This window comes from Scardinius erythrophthalmus, assembly GCF_964197995.2.
Source record: "Scardinius erythrophthalmus genome assembly, chromosome: 5".
Classification (NCBI taxonomy): domain Eukaryota; kingdom Metazoa; phylum Chordata; class Actinopteri; order Cypriniformes; family Leuciscidae; genus Scardinius; species Scardinius erythrophthalmus.
This window is the reverse complement of record NC_138225.1, coordinates 17,591,084-17,607,682: the sequence shown is the minus strand read 5'-3', so window position 1 is coordinate 17,607,682 and position 16,599 is coordinate 17,591,084. Positions and strand designations below refer to the sequence as shown.

At 38.5% G+C, this 16,599-nt stretch overlaps 1 protein-coding gene across 1 annotated transcript in view; it reads right to left on the bottom strand.

Annotated features, from left to right (window-relative positions):
• Positions 1-16,599, bottom strand: part of unc5db (unc-5 netrin receptor Db) — a 205,417-nt gene that overhangs the window by 30,295 nt on the left and 158,523 nt on the right. The window contains exons 3-4 of the mRNA XM_081364977.1: positions 8,959-9,102; positions 7,130-7,233 (exon numbers count right to left, since the gene is read on the bottom strand). Coding sequence (XP_081221103.1) covers positions 7,130-7,233; positions 8,959-9,102 — 248 coding nt within the window. The remainder of the gene's footprint in view (positions 1-7,129; positions 7,234-8,958; positions 9,103-16,599) is intronic.

The following is a 16,599-nucleotide window of genomic DNA, read 5'->3' as shown; positions in this document are numbered from 1 at the left end:
AGGTTTTTTTCTCCATTCTGTCACCTGATGGAATTTTGGTTCCTTCGTCGCCTTTGTAGCCTTTTTTCACCTTTGTTGCCATTGGCTTGCTTAGTTGGGGACATCAAATTTAACATTTAATTTAATATTCAACAATATTATTGATCTGCCTGCATTGACACCATTATATGAGAACTGAACTGAGCTGGACGATGACACCACAGTTTTCAACAGAGCGGCTACATATATACAGTATATAAATGAACTAAATTAATAACTTTTTTACAACAAAAATGAAACATCACTGAACTTACTTAAGCTGGACTGTGACGCTATTTTCTTCTGGAAACAATCTTTCCTGCATTATTTTCCGGTTATATCTGTAAAGCTGCTTTGAAACAATCTGTATTGTAAAAAGCGCTATATAAATAAATGTGACTTGACTTTACTACCTTTCTGAGCCTTGAAAGTTGCAATGATGTTGCTGCCTATGGGTGGTTCGGAAACCTCTCAGATTTCATCAAAAATATCTTAATTTGTGTTCCAAAGGTCTTACGGATATGGAACGACATGAGGGCATGAACGACATTAATGACAGAATTTTCATTTTAGGTGAACTACCCCTTTAATGCTGTGTTCTGAGCAGTAACTGCAGTGATGCCCTCTTTGCCCTCTCTTCCTCGATCTCATCACAGCACTTTAAACTTTGCTCTATTCACAGATCATTTCTCAGAATCACATTAGCCCTCATGTTCATAGCTCACAGCATGCTTTAATTATTTTATAACTAACCCAGATGTATGATTACAGTAATTAAGTTCACAATGTTGCACTATGAAGCTGTAAAAATACAGTTGGTAAAGTCTTAAGTAAAATCAAACACTGTAAAATAAATTATTGTAATTTTAATGGTAAAAGACCATTGTAATTTTAAAAGGTAAAAATATGCTACAGTAAAAAATGTTGGTAAAATATGTTAAAGTCCTGGCAACTACAGCTGCCAGTTGTTGTTTTTTCTTTTTTACAGTGTATTGCTGGGGAAAAAATAGCTTAGCTGGTCTCCCAGTCTGGACAATCCTATTATCCAGGTATGTCTTGCTAGTTTAAGAGGGATTTTGGGCACTTTTCGGTTAGTCAGACAATGAAGACAGCTGGCCAGCCAGCTAAGACAAACAAATCACCTGGTTTAAGCTGTTTTTCAGCAGGGAGTCATACTACTTGTGTATTGAAGCAGAGAGCGCACTTCTCTAATGTATTTACTCATTTTTTCAGGGAAACTTGGGAGCTGAAATAGGCAATTAGCACACAGTGAAAGCAGCTCTCTGTTGAGACATTTGCCATACTCTGCATTCTTGAGCACCACTCACTCCCTCAGTCTTTGAAAAGGTGCAGAGCACAGAAATGAAGAGCAGAGGGAGAAAGAAAGAAAAAAGGGGGGAAGACAGGATAGAGGAAGAGAGGCAGTGAGAAGAGGAAAGGTAGGGGACAAATACAAATTAGCTGGGTAAATGTGTGGCAGAAGATGTGAGAAATGAATGGCCTAATTGGCACATTTGTTTCAATTACAGCGTGGCTAACAGTGGCAGGGCTGACGGAGGAGTTTCCACAGTCTCAAGAGGATCTTGTGATTTCATTAGTGCCTCTATCCTGACTGATTAAGGTCCTGTTGACAGGAAGAGATCAGCCGAAGTGAAGATCTTACTATTATCACAGAACACAGGGGCTATTCGGCTGGCGCTCATAAAAGTGGGACAGGAGGTCAGAGCAGCTTGATAAGATGTCCAAAATATTTGGATCGGTTTTTGCAGGTGGTGTTAGAGGAGTTTTTTTTTTTTTTTTTTTTTTTTACATTTGAAGTGTGTTCATGTGTGTATGGTGGAGAAGAGGCTGTTGAAACTGCTTCATGTTTCAGCAGAGTAATTACTAAGATTAAACAGCTCTGATAGACGGCCCTCAGGGAGCAGAAATATAACGCCGCCTCACTGACTGTGAATTCAATCAAACCCACACGAGCACAACACATTGACAAGACTGACACAAGCAGACACACCTACAATCACTTTTTAAATTGCTTTTGACACCAACCTTTGATAGTGCAGATAGCTAAATCTGAATTTCTGCAAATGCTTTCGTTTTGATCTTTGGTATAAAATGAGCATGCAATTCAACAAACAACTTTAAAATGATTATTCAATTTAAACAAACTACTGCGGTTTCATCTATAAAATATGCTTGTGTGAATTCATTCACTTATAATTAATATAAGTTCACATTCTTTATGTATTTGTTGACTCGACATAAAAGGTTCTTGATGAGTAGCTGTCCAAATGTACACAATATACTCCACACAAGTACACTAATAACATTAGGCAAGGTTTCTTGCACCAAAAATATTCATGCTTTATTTTCACATGACCACTGGTCCACCTTTCCTTCTAACATTTAGAATTAAACATGCTGCTTTTTGCCATGGTACCTTTAAGATTTCCACATGTAAGACATCTAAAACATCTGCCGTGACTGGATAATGTTTTTGCATGTGAAATGAGATAGATGAAAATTAACCAAGATACCGATATTTATATATGGCAGAATCTTTCTTGGGGACCCTTGCAAGGACGTGGCTGGAAGGGCTTACTCCAGTCTTGAGAAATAGCAGACGATGAGCTAGAGAGTGTGGGCAACACAAAGTGTCTGCAGTTTCTGAAAATTATCCAATTTTTCCAAGTTATTCAAGGGCTGCCAAGTTCTCAGGGTGAGTAAACTGCTGTAATGTTGCAGTGAGTTGTGACTAGTGCTATTAATCTTAACTGCAGAAATGCCAGGGCTTTGAAATCGTGGATCTGATATGATGGACTATTAACTTAAACATCATCCTTGTTTTACTGAGAGGTCAACAGTTGTATTATATTTTGGAAAACAAGTCCTACTTATTAGTAGCCTATGGTATTTCAACATGCAACTCCCATTTGTTACAGAGACAGAGGCCATTTCCATTGACATGTATGCCAACATAAAACGTTCACTAGCAAGCATAGTTTAACTTTCCATCATGCAGGATTTATTGGACTTTTTGGATGAGTGTGATTAATAATTTAATTCCAATGTTTATATAAATGAACACTAAGAACATCCTTGATTTTCTTTTTCATTGTACTGTATATCTAAAACACATTTCAAAATTCAAGAGTGAACATGCTTGGCATTTCACATGCCTATATATTACAGCCAATCATTTTTTGCAAAATAGTCTTGATCACTCTAAATCAGCAATCATCTCTGAAATGGTGTGCAGTCCGAAATAGTGAGGTCAGTTCATGGGTGGATGTGATCCCTGTAATTCAAGTCATCCCAGTTAAATTAATGCCTGCGGTCTCAATCCACAAATTAATTCTATTTGCACAGACTCACTGTTTTCTTAGTCTCATCATCTCAATTTCAGAGTCAAATTCCAATTTATACCCAAGCTTTGATATCCCTTGATGCACTTTGAATTAATTATGATTCTTAAAATAACACACACACACACACACACACACACACACACACACACACACACACACACACACACACACACACACACACACACACACACACACACACACACACACACACACACACACACACACACACACACACACACACAGAGAGAGAGAGAGAATAAACCCCAGACCTGGCAAACACAGAGGAAAATGCTGTGCAAACACTCTGTGGTCAATAATACAGAAGTAAAGGCAACCACAAGCATAAAGCACAGAGTTGTCCCTTTCATCCTCTCCTCAACACACAACCACATTACCATTCTTTCCAGATCAGCCTTATCACAGCTAAACACATAGAGACAGGATACCACCTAGCTCCGACCAGCCTTTAATTGGCTTTTTAGATCATGGGGATCATCACTCACTTTCATGGTGGCTGGAAATGGACAGGAGAGAGAAAAAGTAGGAAACAGGTAGGAACACATGAAGTGAGCGCTGAGCTATTGCTTTTTGAATGGAATGAAGCACTTAATGGTGCTAAGAAAACTTAATGGTGATCTCAATTATGTTTCATTGAAGTATCAACTTGGTCCCAGATGTTTTTCCTAAAAATCCTTATGGGAAATGCAATTAGACACAAATGAGACAATGATTATCATGCAGAAAAGGTTATAGAGTTATAAATGTGGATCACAAAGGCTCAGATAATTTGGCCTTAGAAGAATTTGATGAGTTCATGTCAAAATATCTGACTTTTGATTGCAAACGCTGGTATTTTGACAAATTATTTTAAGAGATTTAAAAAAAAAAAAAAAACTTTATATGAGGAACATGCTGCATGATCTTTTCTTACAAGCAAAATATTTAAAAATATCTATTTATACATATGTAACTGTTTTCCCCTATGGGATCCTCTTAAAGATTTCTAAGTCAGTAGCGGGTAAAGAAAACAGTAAAAGGGAAGGTGTGAGCATTTTCTGGTCTAACTTAAAATCAATACATGTATTTCACAAAAAAGTTTGGGAGCAAAATCTCTCTTGGCCAAATTAACACTATTCCTCAGTAGCAAATTCAGAGTGCATAATCTCATTAAGAAGATTTTTATGATGACAGAGTCTACACCAACTATGCAAAAAAGCTTAAGTAGCTCTCTGGGGAAACCCAGTTATAGTTACAGTTTAGCTGTAAAACAGAAAACTTGTTCTTTCTAAAAGGTCATTTCAGAGTTTTTTTTAATGTTTAAGTTGTAATTACCGCAGTGCTAAGAAGCCCCCCTGCGTAGACACAGGATCATCTCACAGTTTCATTCACCACTCAGATTCAACACATTAATACTGCTTCTATTTAAAAGGAAAACACACCCATTTAAAGGAATAGATAACCACCAAAATAAAGATGTCATATTTTACACTCATTCTAACCCTGTGTTATTTTTGCACTTCACAAAAAGGAGAAATTAGGCAGCAGAATGTCCAAGCTTTTGTGTTCCATACATTGAATGTGGATGGTCACTGTAGAAATGACAAAAAGCACAAATAACCATAAAAAGCTAGCTGTATCACATTTGAAGGCCTATAATTTATCAACTTGAGCAAAATCTGTTGTAAAAAATCTACTACATGCCTTCCTTTGTCTGATTGATAGTTTACATTCTAGCAAGAAAAAAGGCTTTTAGTATAAATCTAAAAACATTCAAGTCATGGTTACACATGTCTTTTTGCTGTGAAATATTTAAAGATTTTTATAAAGATAACTTAGTTAAATAAGATACTGTATATATTACAATATGAACACTATACTGGAATGAAGCAACTTAAGTTTACTTGATTATTCATGCATAATGTTTTAGAAAAGTCAGGTTAAAAACGTGAATATCAAATATGATACATCAGGATTTTGAGGTACGTTTATTTGTACATCTCTCAATCACCATTGTGTTTCGTTGCATTATATGCTTTGTAGACTATATATATATATATATATATATATATATATATATATTCTAAATATTACTACTGCTTTATAAGCCTGATAGCTTTGTGTGAAGAGAGGGAAGATTATCATTATCAATGAATAAGGGCTTAAATTTCAGTTTCTTCCTCACACAAAGTATTATATGAAGAGGATATAGTACAGAATACTTACAATATAGTCATCTTGATCGCTTTTATTATGCGTTTTGTCTGTTTTTGGAGCTGGGCTGTATAAAACACCATACACTTTTGTAGTATAAAATAAAGCCGCTCAGACATTCTGCCTAACAAGAATGCATGCACAGTAACAATGACCAGCAACCACATTTACTTCAAAACACAATGGTATTTGTTTACTTATTAGAACAAAGATCAGGCTGGTTAATTATCCTAAGAGCCAACAGTGATGACAAACTGACTCTATCCAGAAAAATGTGAGTCTCATTAGCTTTGTGACCACAGACATCCTACAGAGCATTTCTCAGAGGGGGTGTTTATGACAGTTTAAAACCACAAACACAGTCCACTAGGACAGAGCAAAAGAGAAGGTGAGAGAGAAAGAGAGAGAGAGAGAGTTAGCATCCAGCATGCTGGTAAAATGATGCCATATAAATCTTTGCACTCCCCCTCACAGCTTAGATTTAAATTTTTCATGGCGGAGGTGTGTTGGAATGGACCCGATCGCCGATTGCTGGTCTGCACTCTACATTATTCACTAGCCCCTCTTTTAGCTGACTTCATTTATGTTGACAAAGTACTTGAAGGGAGATTCTTGTCTTCCAGTACTTCCCAGATTTCCTCAGTTTCTGTCCAGCATGCACTCGAATAGACAGACGCCGGCAGAGCTCTTCCATTTCATCACTGAATCATTCACAAAGCATTGGTGGCTGCCAAGGACCAAATCCTACTATAATCACACACACACACACACACACACACACACACGTATATGGATATATCGCCTGCTCATAACCAATGATATGTGGACCTGTCGTTTTTGTCCCTTACTTGACCCTTGACTGCACATGAACGTGCATTAAACTGAAATCAATCCATCAAATTTGATGACAACAGTCAGTGCACTGTAAGTTGATGTTCTCTTTAGCGGGATAGTTCGCTAAAAAATTAAATCTGTCCATCAGTTACTCACCCGGCCTCATGTCATTCCAAACCTGTATGACTTACTTCCTTGTGTGGAGCAGGAAAGGAGATATTTTTGAAAATAATTAGGTTTTTTTTGTCCATTCAATTAAAGTGAATATGGTCCTATATTTTTCAGACCCTATTGACTTTTTTATATTGACCGAAATATTTTATTTAAAATATCTGTATGACTTTCTTTTTCAAGTAAAACTCAAATGAAGATAGTTTGAAAAATATCACGGTGTTTGTTCCAACAATGAACATCATGTTGTTTTGGACCCCATTGACTTTCAATATAAATGGGCCAAAGCAGTTCTTTAAAATATATTCTTTTGTGTTCCATAGAAGAAAGAAGTCATACAGGTATGTAACGGCATGAGGCATGAGTAAATAACAATTATCTGGATGAACAAGCACAGAAACAGGCATCACTTAGTATGGATGTTTTAAAAAGCGCTGATGCTCTTTTCCAGTCAGCAGAGAGCATGTACTGCCCTTCCCAGATATCCTCCCTGTGGGAATGATGTCAGAGGCTGTGAGGATGGGTCTTACCTCTGCCATGGGCACTCCCTCTGGGGGACGGCAATGCAGCACAATCATGCCCTTGATTGGCACTTCCTTCCCTTGAGGATCCTGCTCGAAGTTTTTGCGAAGGTCTGTTTGAAAAGATAAGAGGCAGCTGTCACAGCGGGCAGAGTCCGAGCCGATATTTGGCCTATCTATGCCAATCGCTTTCACCGCTCAGCATGCTGCACTCTCTATGCCCCCTGCCTTTCGTTTTGGCAACCTTAGAAAGGCAGGGTAAAAGAGCTGCAGAGTGCAGACATTCTCAAGTGTGCTCCGGCCATCTGCTAGAGTTGCAGGTGTCATTGGTTCAGTTCAGTTGGACAGTTCTGCCTCATCCACACTGTGCTTATACAGCAATAGAGTTTTTTTTTTATGTACAATGCAAAAAATCTTTCAATTTGTAGAAAGAAAACACTAGAAAAATGTCAAAAAATGGTCCAGCTTCACGTAGGATAAAAATAATGCTCCCTGTATTCAAGTGGAATAAAGTTGTGAATTGATAACAGCTGATAATGATACAATATAACAATTCTTAAAAACAATAATAAATGATAATGATGATCACAGCATATAATAATAAAAACTAAATAAAGCTGTTTATATAAATATGCCTTCAGACTTAACACATTAAGTGAATTAAGGAAAAAAATTGTAAACAGAAAACACAAAACAGATTCTTGCCCCTTTTACATCTATGTGTTTATATTACGTCACAGAAAAAACATGTGGTTACATGTGGAACACATGTCAAACACATACTTTGCAGATGGGAAACATGTGGTTTTGGAACAGTTCCCATGTGATCACATGTGGTGACATGTTAGGTGTGTTCGACTTCAGCTGCAGCTGGATGTAACCAATCTGCGAGAGTTGCCGCGTGCAGTCGGGGAGGAGCTGAAAACGGAGACTTTGAAGTCGGACACTTTCTGCTCCAGTAGTGACGCTCGTGCTGTGTTTGCATACTTGAAATTCAATATTTGTCAAATACACAGATGTTTCAGAGACATTTTCATTGTACAGCTTAATACAGCATCTGTTTGTACAAGAATAAAGTTCAACATAAGCATATACTATTTAAATACCATTGTAGTGGGGTCTATTTTTTTGTATCAGTTTTTTTTTTTTTTGATTAACGACACAATATAATATCGCTAATACATGATAACTTTTACTGTTATGAAAATAGATATTTGTGAGCATTAGTGGAACTGAAGGTGTCAGAATAAACACGAAACACACATGATCGTTGTCATGCGACAAATCGTGGAACAGCTGTGTCGTCATCAGAGCTCATGCAGCCGCTCTTGAGAAGCTGCGCAGGCTGAGTCAGCCGTTTGCTCTCGAATCGCTTTCGCGGTACTTTGATGCCATACGTCACAGTCACATGGCATCGGTGTGGTCTCAATTTGGACTAAATTCCTAACCACCATGCACTGCTTCAAGTCAGCAGCCAATCGGTCTGCACAACACTGCATGAAGTCGAACAAGCCTGTTGTCAACATGATGTGGAAAACGTGATCACGTGTAGTTTTGCAAGCTTTTATCTAAATCAGTTTCAATAGACAAAATGCTAAAGGAGAAAAAAAAATCTGATTGTTTAAAAGATTTGTTAAATACAAGGGGTATTTTCAAACTTTTTGATACCCAAGAGACCCTCAAGTGCATTAAATTATATATTCGCATTTTCAAAATACAACAAAAATAACATTGAATAATATAGTATTCTTCATTTTGTTTTGGCATCCTTAAAAACATTTTTTTATTATTTTCCCCAATTGGAGACCACTAATGGTCCCCTGACCTAGAATACTCACAGGCTATCCTCACTGTGGCCTTACGGCTCTTCGAGGTTCCTAGGTGACTCCAGGCCACACACAGGCACCAGTAGTCTTCTGGACCATGGAAATCCTCCACCTGCTGCCTAGTAACATTGATCGTCACTTCGCGGATTTTCAGCCCTGTATAGCGAGAAACAGAAAGCATTAACTTCTCCATCTAAATTCACTTCAGGTCAAAGCCCATTAGGTATTGATTTTCAGTGTTTGGTCACTTCAGTCAGGGTCCTTAATGTCGATTGACTGTAAGAATATACGCTGGGTGTCAGAAGGATGAAAGGGTGCCAGAATTCACTGAATTCTGAGACTGAAGTTTAAAAATATCTTATGCATTGTTATCAAACATTTTTTTAAATCAGTGAAAAATATAATGGCCTCTGGTTGCTTTTCCATTCACGAGCTGCCCTACATAACTCCAGTTTCATGTCTCTCTGCTCCAAATTTTTGAGTGCATTACTGAAAGAAAAAAAAAACAAAACATTTTTTTTCTCCCTCTCCCAGGAGGCCCTTCCTTGTTGTCTGTGCCACAGATCGTTAGCTAGATGAAAATAGCTAGCTGAAGTTGCATTAGCCTAAAAGCACAAGATCCAGGGACACTTGTTACCCCTGAAGCTTCATTTAAGACAAATATCTTCAGATGAGATTGTCACAACCTGAACACTTCAAACTCTCAAATCTATGATTGTTAAAACTAAGGCCATACAATTTAATGTCCCTTGACTTTCAAAATGTCTGACTTTCCTGTTGTGAACCTGAAGTCACTCTTTGCATATTTGTTGCATTAGTAAAGGCTTTCACTGTTAATCAGTTTTATCTTCTACATTTTTCCTACAGTACGCCTATACCCTACAGACTTTACAAAATAGTACAAATGGAATTTTATGCTATATGTTGAGAACCACGATATCCAATCCAGACTGTTTGCTCCTCCACTTTAATGCACTCCACTTGTTCAAAAATAACTATCAACTATGTAATCTGGAATGCTCCTGTACCATACGTCTCCTAACAACAGTGCCAGAACACTTTAACCAAATAAATATCAAATAAATCTGAAAGTGCCTGCCAACTATACAGGGATTACTATTGCTGCTCAAAGATAAAAGGATGGCATGCATTTTATGTAAACAGATCAGTTCAAGAAGGCACAGCTCATTTTGAAACAATTTTCTTCTTGTGAGATTAGGATGAGCCCCAGTGCGGGGGGATAAACAGAAGAAATAATGCTGACACTGCATTCAGAATTTTGCCCTAGAAGGTGGCAGCAAAGAAGACCAAACAAACATGATACTTCTCATCCGGAAGTGTTTAAAATCCTCACTTTTCCTCTCTCAAACTATATAGCCGGATATTGTGGTTCTCCTTAAAACCAACACTACTGTTCAAAAAGTGTGTGTGTGTGTGTGTGTGTGTGTGTGTGTGTGTGTGTGTGTGTGTGTGTGTGTGTGTGTGTGTGTGTGTGTGTGTGAAAGAAATTAATAATTTTATTCAGCAAGGACATTAAATTAATCAAAAGGGATAGTTAACACATTTATAAATGTTACAAAGATTTATATTTCAAATGAATTCTTTTCTGTTTTCTTTTCTTTCTAACTTTCTATTCATCGAAGAATTCTGAAAACAGTTTCCACAAAATTTTAAGCAGCACAACTGTTTTCAACATTGATAATATTAGGAAATGTTTCTTGAGCAGAAAACATTTCCTATTAGAATGATTTCTGAAGGATCATGTGACACTGAAGACTTGAGTACTGATGCTGAAAATTCAGCTTTGCCATCACAGAAATAAATTATATTTTAAAATATATTAAAATAAAATGTTATTTTATTAGGAGGTTACGACTGTAACCTCGGTTCCCTGAAGAGGGAACGAGACGCTGCGTCGATTGACGTTAAGGGAACGCTTTGCATGATGATGTCTTGAAGCACATGTAAAATCAGTCCAATGGTGTGGGGGAACGTCAGAGGTGGGTGACGTCATGAACTAGGAAACTATAAGGCCTGCCCAAACAAAGCAGCGCTAGCTTCTTAAGGTCTGAGCAAGTCGCTTACAGGCACGTAGGAGATATGGCAGGGGACGCAGCGTCTCGTTCCTTCTTCAGGGAACCGAGGTTACAGTCGTAACCGAGGTGTTCCCTTTCAAGGGAACTTGCGCTGCGTCGATTGACGCTAAGGAAACGTCTATATTTTAAAATATATTAAAATAAAATGTTATTTTATTGTAACAATATTTCACAATATTATTGTTTTACTGTATTTTTGATCAAATAACTGTAACCTTGTAGAGCATGAGAGACTAAAAAAAAAAAAAAAAAAACCTAACTGACCCCAAACTTATGACCGGTAGCGTGTGTCAATGTACAACAAAGAGGATTTCAGACCTGAAAAACATTGGTGTGATTGCTAAAGAGGAATAACATTGTTAACGAGGCAGCTAAAACAATGCAAATCAGATGGGACTTCTGCCTCTTTACTGGTGACGTTTCGGCAGATCTCGGGGCAACTTTGAACAGTTAGATACTGGTGCAAAAAGCATTATATAAGTGGCAAATCTGGTTGGATGTTGAGAACAAATAGCGCAATAATAATGGGTGACTAGACTGTTGTCCAAGAAAGTTTCTATATCAAAATTTCTTTTTTTGCTGAATATTTTTTTGCAGTGGAAGGGATGAAGCTTCTCAGAGAGGGGTTTAGCATGATGGCAGTGTCTGCACTTTAGAGTTTAGTAACAGTAACTGCCAGAGTGTCAGCACACTGAATCCCTCTCTATATTCATCCCCTTTAAAGCACCACTCCTCCAGCCATCAAAGCACTACTTTTGCAACAAATTCACCGCCCTCAACCAAAAAAACTTCCCTGCTGAAAAATCCAGCATAAACCAGCATGGATTCCATGGTGGTCCAGGCTGGTTTATGATGGTATAAGTGCTGGTCCAGGCTGGTTTAAGCATGTATAGTGCTGGTCTAGCTGGTGGACCAACATATTTATGCTCTCAAGCTAAACTGAGCTGGTTACGGTGTTTCACCAGCATGGTCTTGCGGGGTTGAGTATGAGTATAGCCTGTATGCAAGCAGTGTTTTGGAGACAAGTATTGTTTTTGCTTACATATTCAACAATTTAATTATGTAAAGGAAAAAACAATAGAAATAAGATTAAAACATATTATTGAATTATTTGATTCTAATTTTGTAAAAAAAAAAATTTTTTACAAAGTTGTTTAATCATCCTTTGGTGAGATATTGATTTAATTTGTAGTTGATGTCATCTAAGGCTGTGTGGCTGTAAGTAAGTTGTAGTTATTGTGTTTCTGTTCATCTTATCTTCAGTGATTCTGCTAACTACAGTGTCATCACTAATGCTCAATCATCACTTGTAGAGTGAATCTACTTTATTTCACTACTTTATAAGTAAATTCTAAGCACAAAACTTCACAAGTTTTGTTGTGGTCGTACTGGAATTATTCCAGCACCCAAAAGACAACATATGCTGGTCCACCAGCATTGCAGCATCCCATGCTGAGATCCAGCAAACCAGCAACCAGCATCCCATACTGGGGACCAACAAACCAGCAACCAGCACTCCATGCTGGGACTCAGAAAACTAGGAACCAGCATCCCATGCTGGAATCCAGAAAACCAGCAAACAGTGTCCCAAGCTGGGATCCAGAAAACGCCTCGGTTACGACTGTAACCTCGGTTCCCTGAAGAGGGAACGAGACGCTGCGTCGATTGACGTTAAGGGAATGCTTTGCATGATGATGTCTTGAAGCACATGTAAAATCAGTCCAATGGTGTGGGGGAACATCAGAGGCGGGTGACGTCATGAACCAGGAAACTATAAGGCCTGCCCAAACAAAGCAGCGCTAGCTTCTTAAGGTCTGAGCAAGTCGCTTACAGGCACGTAGGAGATATGGCAGGGGACGCAGCGTCTCGTTCCTTCTTCAGGGAACCGATGTTACAGTCGTAACCGAGGTGTTCCCATTCAAGAGAACTTGCGCTGTGTCGATTGATGCTAAGGAAACGTCTATACCAGTGCCACCATAGCGAGAAGTGTCTGTCCTGTGTGAAATCATAAGAGCAGCAATAGGATGAAAGCACCCGAGACCCAGGAGTCCAGGTCCAAAGAGTAAAACCTGACGAATGTATGCGGTGAGGACCACCCAGCTGCATCACGAAACATCCTGGAGGGGCACTCCTGATATTAGACCCTTAGAGGCCACCATACTCCTAGTAGAGTGGGACCGGACAGCCAAAAGTGAAGGTTGTCCGGTCGACTCATAAGCAAGTGAGATGGCCTCAACCACCCATTTGCTCATTCTCTGCTTAGATGCTGGGGACCCTTTGTTAGGGGGCCCAAAACATACAAACAATTGTTCAGCTTTACACCACAGGGCAGCTCTGTGGACATAGGCATCCAGTGCCCTAACTGGGCACAGCAGATTGTTCTTTTCCTGGTCCGAATCTTGAAAAGGAGGAGGACAGAAGGCCTGCAGAACTATAGATCTAGCCACATTAGTGGGGACCTTGGGAATATAGCCCGGTCTAGGATGAAGGAATGCTTTAACCATGCCAGGCACAAATTCTAAGCACAAGGGTGCAACCGACAATGCCTGTAGATCTCCTATTCTTTTAAAAGATGAGATTGCGAGGAGGAACAGAGCTTTCAAAGTAAGAAATCTAGCTGGCACCTCCACCAAAGGCTCAAAGGGAGCCTGGGAAAGGCCTTGAAGGACAATGGCCAGATCCCATGTCGGCACCCTGGTGCGAGCTGCAGGCCTCAGCCTTAGAGTACCATGGAGGAAAGGAGATACCAAGGGGTCTTTACCCAAAGACATTCCACCTGAAGGAATGTGGTAAGCACCTATGGTTGCCACAGAAACCTTTAAAGTGGACGGGGATAGACCTGCAGTGAACCGCTCCTGCAGGAAGTCCAGCACTGTACCAACCGGGCAGTTAACCTTCTGGAGTCTGAGGTGTTTTCTGGGCACTGGAGGTGTTGCTCTGACACATGCTCTGACATTTGTGCTTTTTTCAGTTATTTATAAACATGTTAATGGCAAAGGTGTAAATTCACTCTATATAGCACAAACAGGGCTACCAAAATATGTGATCACCATGCATGTATATTTTTTTATTTTTAAGAGAATAATGCTTATGCGTGGTTATTGAAAAAATTTAAAATGAAAGTTGCTGAAAGAAGACCTCAAAACTCATAATAAATATGCATGAATAAGACTTTTGAGAAATGGATGTTCTTCCTTCGAGTTCTGGCTTCAAAATTATGTGAAAATAGTCTTGCTTTATCGTTCAGATAAAACAATACATTGATTTAAATTGATGTAAAACAGGTTTTGCTTGGAAAGCCATTATGCGAGTGGGCGTGAACGAGGAGTGGTTTACACCTTGGAATACAAAATGTCCCACCCATTATGCATAATGACTCTGCATAATTAGCCATTCATTCAGGTGTGACTCTGACTGACTGAGCCACAATGCAAGGACAAAAAATTAGAAGACTTATATTGACCATTTAAGATTTTGCTTACATCTATCTTGTAAATATGTTTTGCTATTTTATTAAAAGGTTACAATTACAACAATAATTAAAATTTCAACAATATTTCAAGTGTACTCTTTCTTTGTAAAAATGATTATAGGCCTACATTTTAGGCCTATCTATGTATTCATTAGTTTGAATATAGCCAAAATTGGAACAGCTAACATCTTAGTTGATGACTTTATTTTATATATATATATATATAAAAATTGCTAAACAAAAGCTTATTTGATATATATATTCAGTATATTCTACAGTAAAAACTGTACTCAAATCTAGTCAACAAAATGTTGTCTTTCATATTTCGCCTGACTGTAACGTTGTTTTTATGAAATATTAGGGCATATAAATGTTAATTTGCAGTTTAATACGTATTGCTTATACAAATAGTCTACATTTTATTTCAACATATTTCAGTCGATTTTTACTCATCTCAGTATAGTAATACAGTTTGCTAAAACATCATAATTCATTCACACACGCGATTTAAATTTAAACTGTCTTTTTGCGAGCTGTGGTAAACAGCGCGCATCTCTGCCGTTCATTCATCAAAAACAGAAACCCGATTCACGTGAGAAGAAAAAAAAACTTACAGTATTCCTCAGCTCGCTCCTCGATATACCCGCACTTCTGAGGTAGGCTACTTTTTTCATCAAAAGCTTATGTGGCAGTATATTCTACAGTAAAAACTGTACTCAAATCTAGTCAACAAAATGTTGTCTTTCATATTTCGCCTGACTGTAACGTTGTTTTTATGAAATATTAGGGCATATAAAATTGCAGTTTAATACGTATTGCTACGTACAAATACGTACAAATAGCCTACATGTTATTTCAACATATTTCAGTCGATTTTTACTCATAGTAATACAGTTTGCTAAAACATCCTCATTCATTCACACACGCGATTTAAATTTAAACTGTCTTTTTGCGAGCTGTGGTAAACAGCGCGCATCTCTGCCGTTCATTCATTAAAAACAGAAACCCGATTCACGTGAGAAGAAAAAAAAACTTACAGTATTCCTCAGCTCGCTCCTCGATATACCCGCACTTCTGAGGTACTTTTTTCATTATTGTTATTGCTCACAGCGCTGCTGAGACGGTGTTAAAGTAATGATCTGAATAAACTGATATGTGGGCGTTCACAGGTTTGCTTGGATTGCCTCATTCATTTGCGTTTGAATAGTGCGCGCTCTCCGTAGGCGGAGTCACATTACATTTGAATTAGCTCTAATGAGGTCGACTGGAATCGCTCTCTTTTAATACAGATTTCACAACATGAGAATATTTGTTTTTTATATAAATTACTTCATTTAAGAGAAGAGAATTCAAGCTTCATGCCTGTATGTCTGTTTGCCTGTTTGACTGAGTATTCGCTGAGTTATTGTTCATTTTCGGACGCGTTTCAGAATGGACTACACAGGCAGAGAGAAGGCAGAACTCGCATCACGTTTATTTTTCTTTATTTGGCAAAAAGCACAACACTTTGTTTTTATTGTGAGTATACACAAAAATAATACACATTTAACAGAATCGATTGATGTATGAAACTTGTTTTGTAAAATCAAAGTCAAAAGAGTATTTTGGGTCTCAATTCAACTCATAAGGAAAAAAGCGAGCAGATCACGCCGGCGTGATCTCCGACCTCTGAGGGTTAACTGGGTCCAACCGATGGTCACTACACCATGAAGTGAAGACTCTGCACTTCAGAGCATAAAGTTTCATTGAGTAGGGAGCTCTGGATTGTAGAATGGTCTCCACAACCTTGGTTGAGACATGTCGATATGAGCTGGGCCCCCTCAGAGGCCAAACCCACAGGTTCCACAGTTCTGGTCGACAGAAGGGACAGAAGGTCCCTCCTGACGGGTAACTCTAGAGGAGGCCCGTCGAGGAGAGACACTAAATCGGGGAAACAAACTCTGCCCGGCCACCGCGGGGCTATAAGAAGTAGGCATAAATAGTAAATGCAAAACCCTGCAAACTCTCTCAAGAACTCCAGGGAGTAGAGCGATCAGGGGAAAAGCATACAAACATAGCCTTGGCATAGCGGACGCGAGCACAAAC